At 38.5% G+C, this 16,415-nt stretch overlaps 1 protein-coding gene across 7 annotated transcripts in view; it reads right to left on the bottom strand.

Moving 5' to 3' along the window:
- The window catches only part of baiap2b (BAR/IMD domain containing adaptor protein 2b), a 115,895-nt gene that overhangs the window by 25,972 nt on the left and 73,508 nt on the right, over positions 1 to 16,415 (bottom strand). For all 7 annotated transcript variants that reach the window (XM_055004423.1, XM_055004420.1, XM_055004418.1 and 4 more), the window contains one exon: positions 3,884 to 4,036. In XM_055004423.1, the coding sequence (XP_054860398.1) occupies positions 3,884 to 4,036 (153 nt within the window). The remainder of the gene's footprint in view (positions 1 to 3,883; positions 4,037 to 16,415) is intronic.

Here is a 16,415-nt window from a genome sequence, read left to right as displayed (position 1 = left end):
TGATATGGCTGCATTTTGTGCCAAAAAGTTGAGCGTAAACTTTGCAAAAAGCAGTTTTTGTATCACAACTAAACAATCAACATGGCAGATCATCTTAAATTGCCTACTGCTATCATTTTCGTACAAAATTACCAGGTTCAAATAATTTATTTTACTGTAAATACAAGCTTTTTAAGTTGTTTTTCTGAATATTTATGGTAATAAGGCTGCAGACAGACCTCCGTGGCACATTAGTTCATCTAGTGATGAAGTAAAATCCATTGGCTGTAAAAATCTGTTTGATTTCAGTCAACCAAGACATTTTATCAGGTAATGCAGGCATCACGAACAGTATGCAGGAATTACCTATGAATCCCATCTAACAATAACCTGACAGCATTCATTAAACATCTTATATAAATGTAGCTCGAGCATGTTTTACTCAGGCTGCATAAACACTTATTTTAAGGCTTTTTTTTAAAAAAAATAATAAAACCTTTATATTCACAGTTTCTGCTCCAACCCATGATTATTTCTATTATAATCTAAGCTGCCATTGTTTTTTCCTCAAATCCTTTAGTCTTGTCTTTTATCTGGAGTCTGTAATTAAGTTTGATTGAGTGACTGTTGTCAAGAAATGTATTTTTAAAAAATTATATCATCTAAAATTATCTGCTGCTATCATTTCAGTATTAAATAACCATTTATTTTGCTGTAAATATGAGGTTTTTATGTTGTTTTTCGGTATATTTAGGGTAATAATGCCGGAGATTGACCTCAGTATCACATTTAGTTCACCTAGTGATGAGGTAAAATTGACTTTTTTCATTAACTGTGGGCATCATCAATAGTTTGCAGGAATTACCTTTTAATACCACCTAACAATAACCTGGCAACATTCATCAGTACCTTAGATAAATCTAATCAAAGCTTGTTTTGCTTATTTTAAGGCTTAATCTTGTGCATAAAACCTTTTTTTTCTGCTCCAACTAATGATTGTTTCCATAATAGACTAAGCTGCTGTTGTTTTTCCTCAAGTCCTTTAGTGTTGTCTTTTATCTGGACCCTGAGTCTGTAATTAATTTTGATTGATTGATTGTCAGAAAATGTATTTAAAATCCACATCCTATCTTCTGACTGTGTGTTTTATTCAACCAAACATCTAAAACTGTTATTATATTCTGTTTATTATCATCCTACAAGGTAAAGACAAGCATCAAACCATCACCGCAACAAAAACGCTGAAAATAGAAAATATTCTGCCTTTTTGCTCGGGGGAAAGAAGTGTTTTTAACAGCTGCCGGTTCTTCAAAGACTAATTTAATCTTTGTGTGCATCATCATCATCATCATCACCACAGCGGCAGTTTGTGTTCCTCCGTCTATCAATCACTCATTCAGACACTTTCACTCCCACACAGCAACTCCGAACCGAGTGTTCCTGCAGAAGTAGGTCATCCGCTCTCCCCACTCTTCACCCGACTCCTCACCCACTCACCCTCCATGTCTAATGTCCTCTTCCACTTCCCTTTCACCACTTCACACGGAACCAGCTGGTACCGCAGAGGCCAGCTTTTCTCTCGTCGGTTTAGTCGGAAAACGTCGAACTCCTGACTGTCCTTAAGGTCGGTTTTTGAATGGAACGGTTTTAAATCTGGGTGATGTATGTCACCTACATTTCTACATTTACATTAATGTTTTCTGTATGATAGAATAAACTTTAAATGCATATCTTCTATTCGTAATTGGGTCACATCTCACTCCGATAAAATTAGCCCTCTCTGCCTTGTAGTTTCTGTTTACATTTATCTGTTTTTGTAATTTAAAATTGCACACTTTTTTTGTTTAATCTCGCACTCTATTTGCACACTTTAACATCTGTACATTCTCTACCTTACCTAGGATCCTTTGCATTTTAAATTTTTCTTACTGCTTATTTTTAGTTACTGCACATTTTTGCTTATTTATCTGCATTTATAGTGGTGGGAACTGTACTCTTTCTGCTGCAACAACCAAATTTCTATTGTATTGTGTATTCAAACTTCACTAACATGCAGTTTTCCATTTGACTTTCTGCTTAAGTTTCAACCAAACTAATCACAATTAATAAAACTATATATTATTGGGCAACTCTGTGCTGCCATGTCTAATATTCTGGTGTTGCATCATGAAGAGTCGCTTGCATGTTCTGTATTTATACTTAAAAATCGAGATCAAGCCAGCTTTTGCCCTCCAGCTCCTCAGGAGGTTTTCGTCCTCCCTGACTTCACCTGAGAATCCCTGCGTTACCTTCTGACAGGTGTAGCGTCTCGGTCAGACTCCCCACCTGTCGCTGACCCCAGAGCAGGTCACAGCCAGCAGGTGGGGGGCAGTTGATTCAGGAAGCGACTTAACGAAGTAAATAAAACAAACAATAAAGGTAGTTGTCCACGTGGGAGCTTTTGGATGCGAATGGTTTGATGACTGTTCTTGAAATTCATGGTGGCTTAGTTGGAAACTTTTTTGCGATATTACCAAACATAACTCACCAAAATTTGTTTCTAAAAAACATCTGAGGCAAGAAATAAACCATGCAGCTGCTGAATATGTCGCCATTTTGGACTGAAGTTTCCAGAGGGAGCATGTTACACTTGACGTTCCATATTTGCATAAAATAAATGGTGTAGCTGTCGCGCTTTTGGACTTGCAGGAACTCGAACCACCAACCTTGCAATTGGTGGACAAACCGCTCTACCACCTGAGCTACAGCCGCCCAAATAGCCTTAACTTCATAAGCAACCAGTGCTCCTTAAAACACTTAGCGAATCTCCCAGAAAGCATTGCACAGCTGCTTTTGTAGACAATAAATGGGAAATGTCGAGAAGACGTAGCACTGGAGTGGTGGCATTTAACTTTCCAGCATTTAGACATACTTTAAAGTAACCTTTTACAGCAACGTTATCAATAATTTGGAATGACAATCACCAAAAGAGGTTCAATGTATGCTCACTTTTAGCAGCGTTTTTGGTCTCTACCAACTACACTGAAGGACACATCTGGTACTTGAGCAGCTAAAAGCTCTACTAGCTTGTCGTTAACTGTATTGATTGGCTGTTTGTTGCTGAAAATAGCTTCCTTTTACATCAAAAAATGCCATTATGAGAGCAATGAGAGGGAATCTAAAGAGTAAATTTATGCACCGGGCATCTAAAACTCATTGGAAATGTCTGTTTTTGGCAATTTAATTCCATAAGACCACATAATCACCATAAGATGCAATATCACCACAAAAAGATGCAAAGTCACCACAAAAAAAAAGCTAAATCACCACAAAGATGTAAAATCACCACAAAAAGATGCAAAATGACCAAAAAAAGCTGAGCTACAACCACCCAAATAGCCTCAACTTTATGATCAACCAGCACTCCTTAAAACACTTTGTGACTCCACTCACTTTTAGCTCCATTTTTGGTCTCCACCAACTCTTGAGGGAAATATCTGGTTCTTTACCAGCTAAAAGCTCCACTAGCTTGTCGGTAACTGTGTTGTTTGGCTGTTTGTTGCTGAAAATAGCTGCCTGTTACCTCAAAAAATGCAATTATGAGATCAATGAGAGGGAATCAAAAGAGTAAATGTATGCACCAGGCAGCTGAAACTCATTGGAAATTTCTATTTTTGGCAATTTCAGGCCATAAGACGCTTAGATACACAGAAGTGTTGTGATGGAAAACCCCAATGGAATATGAAATTGAAATGTCAAAACGATGCTTAAACACAACTTAGACGTAAAAAAAAACAAGTTTAAGCTCCAATTTACCGTCTTTAAATGTACAAATCATCGAGTCGGTTATTAACGGGCTGTTCCTCAGTTATCTGAGAAGAACTGCCGGCACATGAGCAGGTAGACAGCTGGTGTTTATTCTTACCTTGCCATGGTAGGTGCTGCTGTTCTTGGCCACGGCGCACTGACGGTCCACCAGGAAGCAGTACCTCCTCCTCTCCTCGGACAGAGCGTTCTTGTAGCCCTCTGCGATGTAGTTGTCCAGCTCGCTCTGCTTGTTGCTGATGGCCTCCACGTACTGAGGAAGAAGGGGGTAGGATGTTAAAAAACATGTCGTCAATACGTCTGCTTTCTCCACGGTCCTGGTAAAGGTTTGAGACTGAAGAGTATACAAACTTTTCCAACTGTCCACAGGAGTTACTAACAATGACAAAAAGAAATGGTGGCTCTACGTACTATGGATATTTTTCCTCTTAGATGCTTACAACCTCTACAAAATTGACTCTAGAAAGATGTTTCACCATACTGAATGTATCTTCCAACAACTTACTCACAAATTGCTGCTCTTTATACCATTTTTAAGTGCTGCAGCATTTATTTTTTTGCTTAAATTTGTTTTATTTTTCTCACAATTGCCCTATCTCTGCTTTGCATACACTGCCTGCAGTTCCATTGAATATTTCCTGAATTGTCATCACAAAACTGTTGGTCACACATGGCTTCTTGGTTGCACTAAGCAGCACAGTATTATCTTTTTCCAATGCAGAATCTGGTGCAAATTGTCTACTTTTGGCAAATTTTGAAAAAATAGTCCACATATAAGCTCAGATTTGCTTAATTTCCCCTACAGAATTGTACATCACACTTCAAGAACCATCTGAAAGTTGAACACTGAAGCACAGTTATTCCTGTTTTTACATTTCCTGCCTGATAACTAGTAGACAACATGCCTTTTTTGAGTGTTAACGCGCCAAGAATTATGTCAAATGGAACTAATTTGAACCCAGGAAATCACATCAGGTAACAAAAAAAAGCTTTAGAGCTGACATTTAAAGCATTCGACAGCACAGAAATTATGTCTGTGGGTAAGTCGAATATTTCCTGAATTGTCATCACAAGACTGTTGGTCACACATGGCTTCTTGCTTGCACTAAAGCAGCACAGTATTATCTTTTTCAAACGCAGAATCTGGTGCAAACTGTCTACTATTGGCAAATTTTGACAAAATATTCCACTTATAAGCTCAGATTTGCTTAATTTCCCCTACAAAATCGTACGCCACACATCAAGAACCATCTGAAAGTTGAACATTGAAGCACGGTTCTTCCTGTTTTTACATTTCCTGCCTGATAAATAGCAGACAACATGCCTTTCAAACCCACCGGTAGTTTTTTGAGTGTTAATATGCTGAAAATTACGTCAAATAGAACTAATTTGAACCCAGGAAATCACGTCAGGTAACAAAAAAAAAATAGCATTAGAGCTGACATTTAAAGCATTCAACAGCACAGAAATTACATCTGCGGGTGAAAATTCATTGTGTGAAGTGGGTGAATCAGCCCTTTAATAACCAAGTTCTTCAGCAAATAAGAATTTTGATGGATCGGGCATCACAGTCATGACATATAAAAAAGCAGACAAATTGTTCCTTCATGTGACGCCTCGAAAATTATATCGGAAATGTCACAGCGCATCAGACCTGAAAACCACGAATTACAGGAACAAGAAGTGGGGCCCTCGGGCTGACTGATCACTCATCTATTATGGTGGTGAGTATTTCCTGTAGATTAGCTGAACTGGAGCAAACCCAGCTTTTAAATTCAACCATTCATCCACAACCAGCATCACCTCGAGGCACACGAAGGTCGAAGGCAAAACGCATCGAACCCGACTCTATCAGCAAGCCCACTTATGTAACTGATAGAAATAAAAAGATTCCCGTGGTGTTGGGTAATGTGCCAGACAGCGCTGAGCTCCGGTATGAGGCGTTAATGACCGATGCCCGGCTGTTTGCAGAGAAACTTAGCAGCCTACGCGCTGTCATACGTGGCTGTCTGGTCCAAACAACACCAGATCGGCTGCAGGAAGTTGAGATGTAAGAAGAAGAAGAAAAAAAAAACAAACCGAGAGATGATTTTGAGAGACAGTTACCTAACAGTGTGCTATAATCAACATCACTCATTATACAACAGCAGACGTGCTAATTAGGCAATTAATCAGGCTAATTATTGCATTCATTAGTAAAAGTGTCAACATCATACCTCAAGAAGTGATTGCATTAAAGGGCCAATCTGCGATTTCCTGACTATAAATAACAGATATTTTGCTTGAAGTTTGCAGTAAAGAAGAAGCATCAGAAGTGAAAATTTTAATTAAGCATTAATATTAAGAATTCCTTGTATTTAAAGATCGGGATTTCTGATAGGCTACAAAATTACGCAAAATCATCACAAAATTATGCAAAATCACCACAAAATTAAGCAAAATCACGAGAAAAAGATGCCCAATCACTAGAAAAAGACACAAAACAACCACAAAAAGACGCAAAATCACTACAAAAATGCGCAAAATCACCACAAAAATACTCAAGATCACCACAAAAAGATGCCAGATCACTACAGAAAGATAAAAAATCACTACAAAATGATACAAAATCACCACAAAAGATGCAAAACTGGGGAAAACAATGCAAAAGCACCACTAAAAGACCAAAATCAAAACAAAAAGAAGCAAAATCACCGCAAAAAGAAAAAAAAAATCACCAAAATGACCACAAAAATACGCAAAATCACCACAAAAGACCAAAATCACTGCAAAAAAGCTGCAAAATCACCAGAAAAAGACACCAGATCACTACAAAAAGATTCAAAACGACCACAAAAAGGCGCAAAGCCAGCAGCAATAATGCAAAAGAACCACTAAAAGACCAAAATCAAAACAAAAAGATGCAAAATCACCACAAAAAGACAAGAAATCACCTCAAAAAGACACAAAATCACCAGTACGAGAAGCCAAACACAATGACAAGATGCAAAATCACAACTAAAAGGTCATAAATCACTGCAGAAAGATTGGAATTTCTGATAGTTTAAATCAAAGAAAGTGGTTCTAATCTTAAGATTTTCCTTCCCGATATGTATTTTTCTGAAGAAGTGTGCTGTAAAAACAGAGCCAGAACACTAAGTAACTCTAAGCACAGAGAAACTTGGGCGCTGGACGCACACATAAAGCAGTTCTTTATATAGCGAGTATGCTAATTAAAATGTAACCATGGTGCTGAACAGGCTGAGAGATTTAATTAAAAGATCATCTATGGGTGGAAATGCAGAGACACAAAAATATCTCTGACTTCTACAGCCATATAATTCTGATCCTCTGTAATCTAACGCAAATAGAACGGCAGCAGCTCTATGTAGTGGCCTTGGAGATTCATTTTACTGTTCATAAAACATATAGATGAAAGGTCATTAGACCGGCAGCATGGCTTTTCATTTAGATATTGAAACAGTTTGTTAGGGTTGTAGTTCAGAATTGAACCAAATGTCTCAGAACAATTAGATTTTTATTTACATCTCAAGAGATCTACAACAGTGTGGCTCTAAACTGTTTCCCCCCCTAATTTTGTCATACAAGCTTTTAATCATTGAGTAAAATCACCGCAGAAGGATGTGAAATCACCAAAAAGATGCAAATCCACACAAAACCACCAGAACAAGATGCAAAATCAACACTAAAAGACCAAGATCACCACAAAAAGGTGTGAAATCCCCACAAAGCACTCAAAACCGCAACAACGAGATGTGGAATCACAATGAAAAGGTGTGAAATCGCAACAAAAAAATGGTAAATCACAACAAAAATAGCAAAGTTACCACAAAAAAAGAACACCCTATCACCTCCAAAATAAATGAGAAAACCACCATAAAACATGCAAAATCACCACTAAGAGATATAAAATCAGCAAGACAGGAAGCGAAACCACAATGACAAGATGCAAAATCCCCCCAAAAAGACCAAAATCTCACACACAATCACCACAAAACATGCAAAAAAAACTCCATGGCACAACACAAAATCATCACTGAAGGACCTAAATCACTACAAAAAGATGCTAAATCACCAAGACATGAAGCAAAACCACAATGACAAGATGCAAAATCACCACTAAAAGATTAAAAACACTACAAAAATATGGAAAATCACCACCAAGATGCAAAATCACTACAAACAAACCAAAATCACTACAAAAAGATGCAAAATCACCACTAAAAGCTCAAAGTCACCACAAACATGCAAAATCACTGCAGAAAGTCGCAAAATCAAACGTAAAATCACCACAGAAATAAGCAAAATCACCAGAAAAAAATGGCAAGTCACTATAAAAAGATGCAAAATCACCACAAAAAGACGCCTAACCAGCACAGACAACGCAAAAGTACCACTAAAAGACCAAAACCAAAACAAAAAGATGCAAAACCCCTCCAAAAAGATGAAAAATCACTATAAAAACACCAAAATCACCGGAAAAAGATGCCAAATCATTACAAAAAGACGCAAAATTGATTGAAAATCACCTCGAAGAGAAACAAAACCACAATGACACGACGTAAAATCACAACGAAAAGATCAAAATCACAACAAAAGATGCCAAATCACCAGTTGTTATTGTGTATATTTCAGCAGCTGCTCTGCTCCCAGTTTGCTCTTTTCGTTTCAGTATGAAAAAACAGGTTCAAATGATTTAATATGCTGCAAATGCGAGCTTTTTATTCTTATTTATAATTCATCTGGATCAATAAGTCTGCAGGTAGAGTGCAGTGTGATTCATGGAGATTTTATGCAAATATGGTAGTTAAAAAGCCTGGAGAACTATTTTAAGACTATTTAAAACCCTTCAGGTGCTCAGAGAAAGAGATTTTTCTCGCTTTTCCTTGTCTGAAAAAACCCCTGCATCACCTTCCCCTCAGACTGTCAGTCCACATTACGCTTTCATTTAGTGGGTTTTCAGGAGGACGACGGCCCTCCAGACACCAACCGTCTCCGTAATGAGTCTAATAACTCGGGATTGACGAGGAGAACGAGGCTGCAGCGATGAATCTCGTCTTTCCACGCTTCTGCCGGAGCCAGACGAGGAGAAAAACACATTAATGTGGGAGACGAGGTGGAGCAGTGGCATGAAAAGTCCACATTTCCAAATAATGATCGTATTAATTTACTGTGACACCGTCGACAGTTCAGTCAGCTGAAATTAAAATAAGCGCTGGGACACTCTGACTATTTGAAAATCAAAACTTAGAGGAATAAATTAATGAATGACACAACTGTTGTACGTTGTGACAAGCCCTTCTATCTGATGCTTCCATTACTCCCACATGGTGAAGGGGAGGTGAGCTCAGCCACCTTTTTTAGTATTTTTCTGAAGACCGGTCCATTTGAATCTATTTTCATGTGATTTTATTCACATTTTTTAGGCTAAAAAATGCTTGGAAGTTGTACAAAAAAGGGTGATATGTATAAATTATGTGATGTTATTATACTTAAAAAGGGAAATGATATCGATTATTGCTGATAATTGTAGTTTTTCTAGTTTCTCTGTTGCGTAAAACCATACCATTGTACCTGAAGAGACAAATGTGTACAAAAGTAACATTGACTTTTGCTAATGGTGTTTTTTTTCTTTTTTGATTGCAAACTGTGGATCCAGCCAATTTGAATTCATTTTCATGTGATTTTATTCATATTTTTATGCTACAAAATGCTCAGAAGTTGTACAAAAAAAAATGTGATATGTATAAATTACATGATGCTATTGGGCTTAAGGAGGGAAAAGATATCAATTTTTGCTGATAATTGTAGTTTTTGCCCAATTTAAGCCATCAATCCTTAGGTTACAATATGCATATGCAAGGTTCAATATGCATAAATTATCTGATAGTTTTGCACTAAAAGTGGAAAATGTGCACCAAATTAACATAAATTTTTGTTGATAATGGTGGTTTCATCTGCCAACTGGAGATCTAGAGTGGTATCAACAAGTTTTTTTTTCAATTTAAGCCTTTAACCATCAGAAATGAAGTGCAAAAGAAATAAAGAAGCTCAGATTAAATAAGCAGAAAGACAGACAATGAATGTAAACAAAGTCTGGGTTTCTCTGGTAAGTAAACCTGTAGTCATGCTCTCGTGCCACATGGAGGAGCCACAGTGTCACACCTCAAACCACTGAAATCTCTGGTCGCCTCCCAGGTAGAAGCTTTGGATTAAAACGCAACGAGCTGATGACTTAAACTTGAACACAACAATTTCCAAGAAGCAAACATGCTCGTTATTGTGGGCGCACAATAGCTGAACATTCACCCACACTGAGACATGAAACAGTGACAAGCAGAGGGAGGAGGACGAAGGCCACTTATGAATCACACGGATGGTGGAGGTGGAGCAGCGATCAGGTTTCACTTTCAGACCGGCATGTTGAGGTTAAAGCTGGTCGACTGGTTTCAGCCCGAAGAACAATTTAGTCAAGAGGCATGAGGAGGAAGTCAATCAGCTGTTTACGCTGGAGGCTGTTTGTTTATTTCTCTGCTAAATTCCTCGCGATTATACGACCTTCCCACAACTCCGATAAGGAAACTAAACACCGTGTAGTTTAGACAGTAAAAAGCCGTCAGACCTGTCGCCTCGAGCTTAAAGTCTTCCTCTCCTGGGATCAGTTACTATAGTATCCATGCACGGGATGGACACAACAGGTGGTGTGAAACTGTAGAAGTGTATGAGGTCAAATAATAACTGGTCTGACCTAAAAGTACTAGTTTTGTATCACGTGAACCACTTCATCTGTGAAAATTGTGACGTTTTTGGTAGTTTAAAAACTGTAAATCTGAATGGCATTGTCTGAGTTTCAAAGGAGGACTTACAGGTTTAAGCCATCCTTGCATAAAAGTCACACTTTTGATGGTATCTGATGTGATCATTCTGCCCTGTTTCCAAGTGAACTTTTTTTTTTATCATTCATTAAAGACCTTGGTTTCTCCACATTCACATTTCTAATTGTAATTTTGGGGTCTACTAGAGTAAGCTCATATTCTTTAATGTTCAAAAAAGTCTTTCTTGCCACATAATGTAAGTTTGTTTTTGAAATGAACGCAAGTTGTCACCTGTGACGTCGTGGGAAACAAGAAAGTTAGTTTATTTTCAGCTTTCACTGGCTTTACGTTTAGGCACCAAAACTGTATGGTTATGTTGAAGAAAATGTCATGTTTTGTCACTTTTACATATTAGAAGTTTGGTTATGTTTAGCCACCAAAATTACTTGGTTAGGGTTAAAATATGACTCTTTTGCTACATGTTTGGGGTATCTCCTCCATTTTCTGGGTTACCAAGGCGACAATCCATCTAATATATGATTGGTTGGCTGAAAAGAGGTGACAGTGAAGCAGTAAAATAAACGAAGAAACGTTGCAAACAAATGTTAACTGACAGAAATCTCCATTAAGAATATAGTTTAGTTGTGTAGTTTGTGGGGACGGAATTGCAGTTGGCTTTGGACTTGAGGCTTTGTAGATTTGCAGAATTTTTTCATGTACTGGGAAACCAAAAAAGCAGAATAATGAATCAAAGAGTTTGTACGTCCAACCAACAGTCAGGACATCTAATTTATGATGGTATAAAAACAGAGAAAAGCAGCGAATCCTCACATTTCAGAAGCCTGCTGTCTTTATTTGATAAATAATAATCATCAATTCTCTCTTGAGGGACTAATTGACTTTTTCTTCGTTAATAATTTGCGTGAATGTGGGCACAGTGTGTTAACATTAATTATTCGGTTTGGGATTCATAACCTTAAACTGTTTTATAATAATGTCCTGTGTCTTAACTTAGTTTGGAAACCTATTATTCAACTGATTGGTGATGAAATGCAACATAATACATGCAAATGACCCCTAACAGGGTCATCCTGCCATGTTTTTCATACTATATCCTGCATTTGCATATATTGTAGAATATGCTCACATATATTTTGTCATGACTCCTGTTGTATGTTTCTCCTCTTACTGACATTATGCATGTATGGGCAAGAAAGCCATAAGGTGTATATGACGTGAGCGCTTTTAACTCCCGGCATAGGTTATTACGGACCCTGAAGAATTCATATGCTGCACATTAAAGTACATTAAAGCAGCACAGTTCAAGTCTTTTCCATTATTCATGTAACTTCAGTGCATCGGGCCTGCAGTGCATGTAGTGATCAGTCTCAGATATGGAGCCCTAATTAGATTCCAACCGGTCTTTCATGCCACTGCCAATCAGCCGCTCTTCGTCTGAAGCTGCTTCTATGCACAAAGTCTAAATCTGACCGAAAGCTGCTTCTGCTTTCTGCTGACAGCGAGCACGATCAGCATTTAAGACATGTGCTTGGAAGGAGTCCGCCATTTATTGACTTACTTCCCGCTGAAGGTGGTCTGGACCAGTGGTGCATAAACTCTGCTGAGTAATGGAACATGTCAGCGAGTCAAACAGATCATCAGTAATTACACTCGCTGAGAAAATGTGATATTTTAAAGATGTTTTCCCTCAAATTAGACTAATCTCACGGGAGGGATGTTAAGCACTGCGAGGCTGTATGTAGATTTATTCATGCAGTGCGGAGGTAAAAAGAACACCTGCGCCGCTCAAATGACTTGTGATGTTCCTTGAAACTAACAAACCTCTTTTGTGTCTCGCCGAGATGAAGGCAAACAAACTGCCAAAGTGCTAAAAGACTGTTGTTTTTGAAAGGCTATTTCTTCGGCGTTTCCACCTGTTTTGCACAGTTACAGTGAAGAGAGACAGGAAATGTGTGGAAAGATGACAGAGGAATAACACGCTGTTACTCTGAAAACTTTTACAGGACTTCTACAGTGTGATATTTGCACTTTTACTTAAAGAATGCAAATTCTCCCTCTACTACTGCTGATGTTAGCTTAATACATCAGATTCAGGATTTCTGAAATGGTCTTCAAAGCAAACCCTAATAGATTAATCAAACTGCGACTTGTATGGTTGTGAAAAAAAACACACTTGTGTAAAGACAATGTACATCATGGCAGTCTTGAGTTTCTAATGACTCCTATAACTCCTAATTTTCTAGGAACCAATCACTGATACACATATGTGCCTCAGCCACAAACAATAATCATCTATTTTGGTTCTTTCATAGATTCATTATAGGTCGTCTACTTATTGGAGGTTCTTACCTCAATTGCGCACCGTTCCATCCACAACGTTCTGGTTTCTCTTTGACTCATCTGGACAGAATTGGCTCAATTCAACTAATTTTGTTGTCCTTCTGACTCAGATTTATTTCTTCAGGTTCTTGATGGGTTTAAGTCAGGACTTTGGGGAGACCAGTCTAGAACCTTCATTCTAGCCTGATGGAACCATTTCTTTACCATGTCTGATGTGTGTTTGGGCTCAATGTCTTGTTGAAACATCCAACTGTGTCCAAGATCAACCTTCTGCTGATGGTTTTAGGTTTGCCTGAAGAATGTGGAGGTAATTCTCCTTCTGCATTATTCAGTTTACTTTGTGTAAAGCTCCAGTTCCACAGAGCATGATACTGCCACCACTATGCTTGATGGTAGGTTTGGTGTTCTGGAGTTAACAAAAGACCTGCTCTAGACAGCCTGAAACCAGTCCAAAAAGGTCTAAAACCAGGACCAAAATCAAATCTAAACCAAAAAACAAACTTTCAGCACCAGACACCATGATGCACAAGCGGATGGAAACTTTAATTCACAGCTTTAGTTTTGAGATAAAAGACCTGCATATTCGAGAGTCTTCAGAAGATGTTTGTTTCATTGCTGTCTGTAAATATACTCATAGTTATCTGTAGCTTTTAGTGGAAATCAGCTGTGGATCATCACTGGAGTGTTTGTTTTCAAATCGGGTTTCATCGACGTTTCAAAGATTCTTTACAGTTTGAACATCACAGGAAACCACATCATAGCTAGATTCTATTTTTCCCCAGCGTAATGATCAAAACAAAAGTGTCAGGATATGAATTCCTAAACACGGACGAGAATTACATTTCTCTCAAATCCACAAACCGATTCGACAACGTCTGCATGAAACTTTGAGGCAGAAATGCGTTTGATGCAGCCCTCCAAAAGGAAAACAGAAGAACAGAGGCAACAGAAGATGATCATTAATCACGGCCGAGTCGAGCGACTCAGCGTGACTCCTCCAGCAGATCCTCCTCCTTCTCCTCCTCCTGGTTTACACTTACATACTTCCTCTCATTCTCCTTTCTATCAACCAGCCAGCCATTGAAAACGTCAGAAAGTGGAACTATGCAGGTGGAAAGTGTTTACATGAGGCAGGTAATTCTCTCTTCCTCGTCATCCCTCCTCACAGCTTTCGCGTCGGATCGGTGTTACAACTCTGCACTCGCATGTCGGGAACTGCAGCTAATATCACTCACAACGTTGCCTCCCGTGGAGAAACATCTCATTAAAAAGTGTCCACAGCACTGCTCAGTTTCTTTAGAAAAGAGACAGAAGAACATGGACTCTGAGAGAGTCTGTGTCTTGCACTGTATCAAGAGAAAAGTCAATTCTTTTGGCAACAAAGCAGCTTTTTCCAACTCAAACCCTCTTAATCCTGATGTAATGTCTCCTCCTACACTGTCAGTGCCAATGCGATGCAATCAAGGCAGCAACTAGTGGCTTTTTAAATCAATCTCCATTATAAACCACTTATCAATCACTAGTTCAGTGTATAAAAAGTCAGACGAGTGAAAACACACCATCAGCATATAGAATTGTCTGTTTACAAATATATAAAACTGAGATGGGTAAAAATCCTCATGTTTGGGAAGTTGGAAGTTTAAAATGTTTGGCAATTTAAGCTTGAAAAATGAGTAAAATCAAAAATTCTCATGAATAAATTTAGACCAAAAAAATCTAAAGAAAAATATGACCAACAAACATAATTCTGAGTAATTTTCTACTCCAGTCATCATCCTGGGACCCCTTTCTATTCATCTCGCGACCTCCGGCGAGGCTTTACACCCACAGTTTGGGAACCACTGGCTCGGATGATTAATTAACCAAGGTCGCTGGTGTTTACTATTCTGTGAATGGACTGACTAACCGTTACGGCATTAATCATAACATCGATCGGAGGCCGGAGGCTCTGCTTCCCAAATGAAAATGCGTCAACAAACCTCAGCCCAGACATTGTGCCGCGGTCGGCCTCGCTACGTTTCATTTACGTCATGGAGCTTGAAGTGCCCCAAGAGGATGCAGCAGAGGAGGTTTACGAGAAGCTCTGGTAGCCTGCAGGTGATGCAAACAACAAGGCTGGAAATCAAAGATGCAACCCGTTGAGACTGGTTTTAGACGGTTTGTAGACACGTCACCACTACAAACAGTAGCTCTGAGCGGCTAAAGAGGGAAGTCAGGGGTTTTAGATGAAGAGAAAGAACTTCATCTGGGTTTGTAAGTGAGTCAGTGGCATCTAGGGGGTGGTGGGATGCCGAGATTTACTCCTGAACGGTCTGGAGGTGTTTAAGGCTCATCAGCGAAACACCAACAAACGATGGTGACCAGGTGTGCCACCAATTCTCCATAAAGACCTACTGGGAACCTTGAGCCACCCACTTCTACTGCAGACTACAAAGGTAACTCCAAGGAAGCCATTGGTTTTTGACAAGTCAATCGACAAATTTGCATTTAGTCTTCACAGGGCTTTAAAATGACAGAAGAGACTAAAGGAACCTTTAGATTTTTGGAGCGAAACACCAACAAATGATGGCGCCCAGGTGTGCCAACAGTTCTACATAAAGACCTGCTGGGAACCTTAAACCACCCACTTCTCTTGCAGACTATAAGGTAACGGTACAGATGCCGTATTTTGATGCTTTCTGATAAGTCAGTCGCAAATTTGCATTGACTTCACAGGGCTTTAAAACGTGTTGGAAACTCAGATCAAGGACTGAAGGAACCTTTAGATTTTTGAAGCGTTTCCAGACATAAAGGCACACTTTCTACCCATCGAACCTAAACCATGAAGCTACACTACACTTTACAGTTTGCATTTACGAACACCTAAAGACCGCTTTTGGGTTTTTCATGACAGATGGAGCATTACTTTGGAATGTCAGTCATTTTTAAAATAGTTCGTTAAGGAAGCTCACATTTTAGATTTGCATTTTGTTAAATCTATCAATAGTAACTTTAATATACAACTTACATTGAAGGAAAACATATTTAGCATCTTTAATGGACTTCAATTTTAGCCAACTCCACCTCCCACAGAGTCGAGGCAGCATGTTTCAGAAGAATAATTAAGAGATATTAAAGGTAGTGCAACATAACACAGCAGATCTAATACCAGTGTCACTGGCCATCTTTATAGATTTCAAAGGACATTTTAGAAATTTTATTTCTGAGGAAACATTTTTGTCTTATTTTAGTAGAAAAGATTAATGGAAACAGCAAAATTTCCTAAGTTTGTTTGAACTTGAGGTGGTTATTTTTATTGTTCCTTGAAGCAAAGTTGGCATGAAAGTTGAACATTTTTAAATTATTAAATAAGTTCTAACAGCTTTGTTTCTAGCAGATGTTTTTATATGCATTTGAGGTGTTAATGAGCTTCATGAGAGATGGGAACACCTTTTCTAAAGTTCTTAAGTTTAGTCC

The sequence above is a fragment of the Amphiprion ocellaris genome, chromosome 18 (assembly GCF_022539595.1).
Source record: "Amphiprion ocellaris isolate individual 3 ecotype Okinawa chromosome 18, ASM2253959v1, whole genome shotgun sequence".
Taxonomy (NCBI): Eukaryota; Metazoa; Chordata; class Actinopteri; family Pomacentridae; genus Amphiprion; species Amphiprion ocellaris.
Note: the sequence above shows the minus strand (reverse complement) of the source record. Positions and strands in the feature narration are given on the sequence as shown.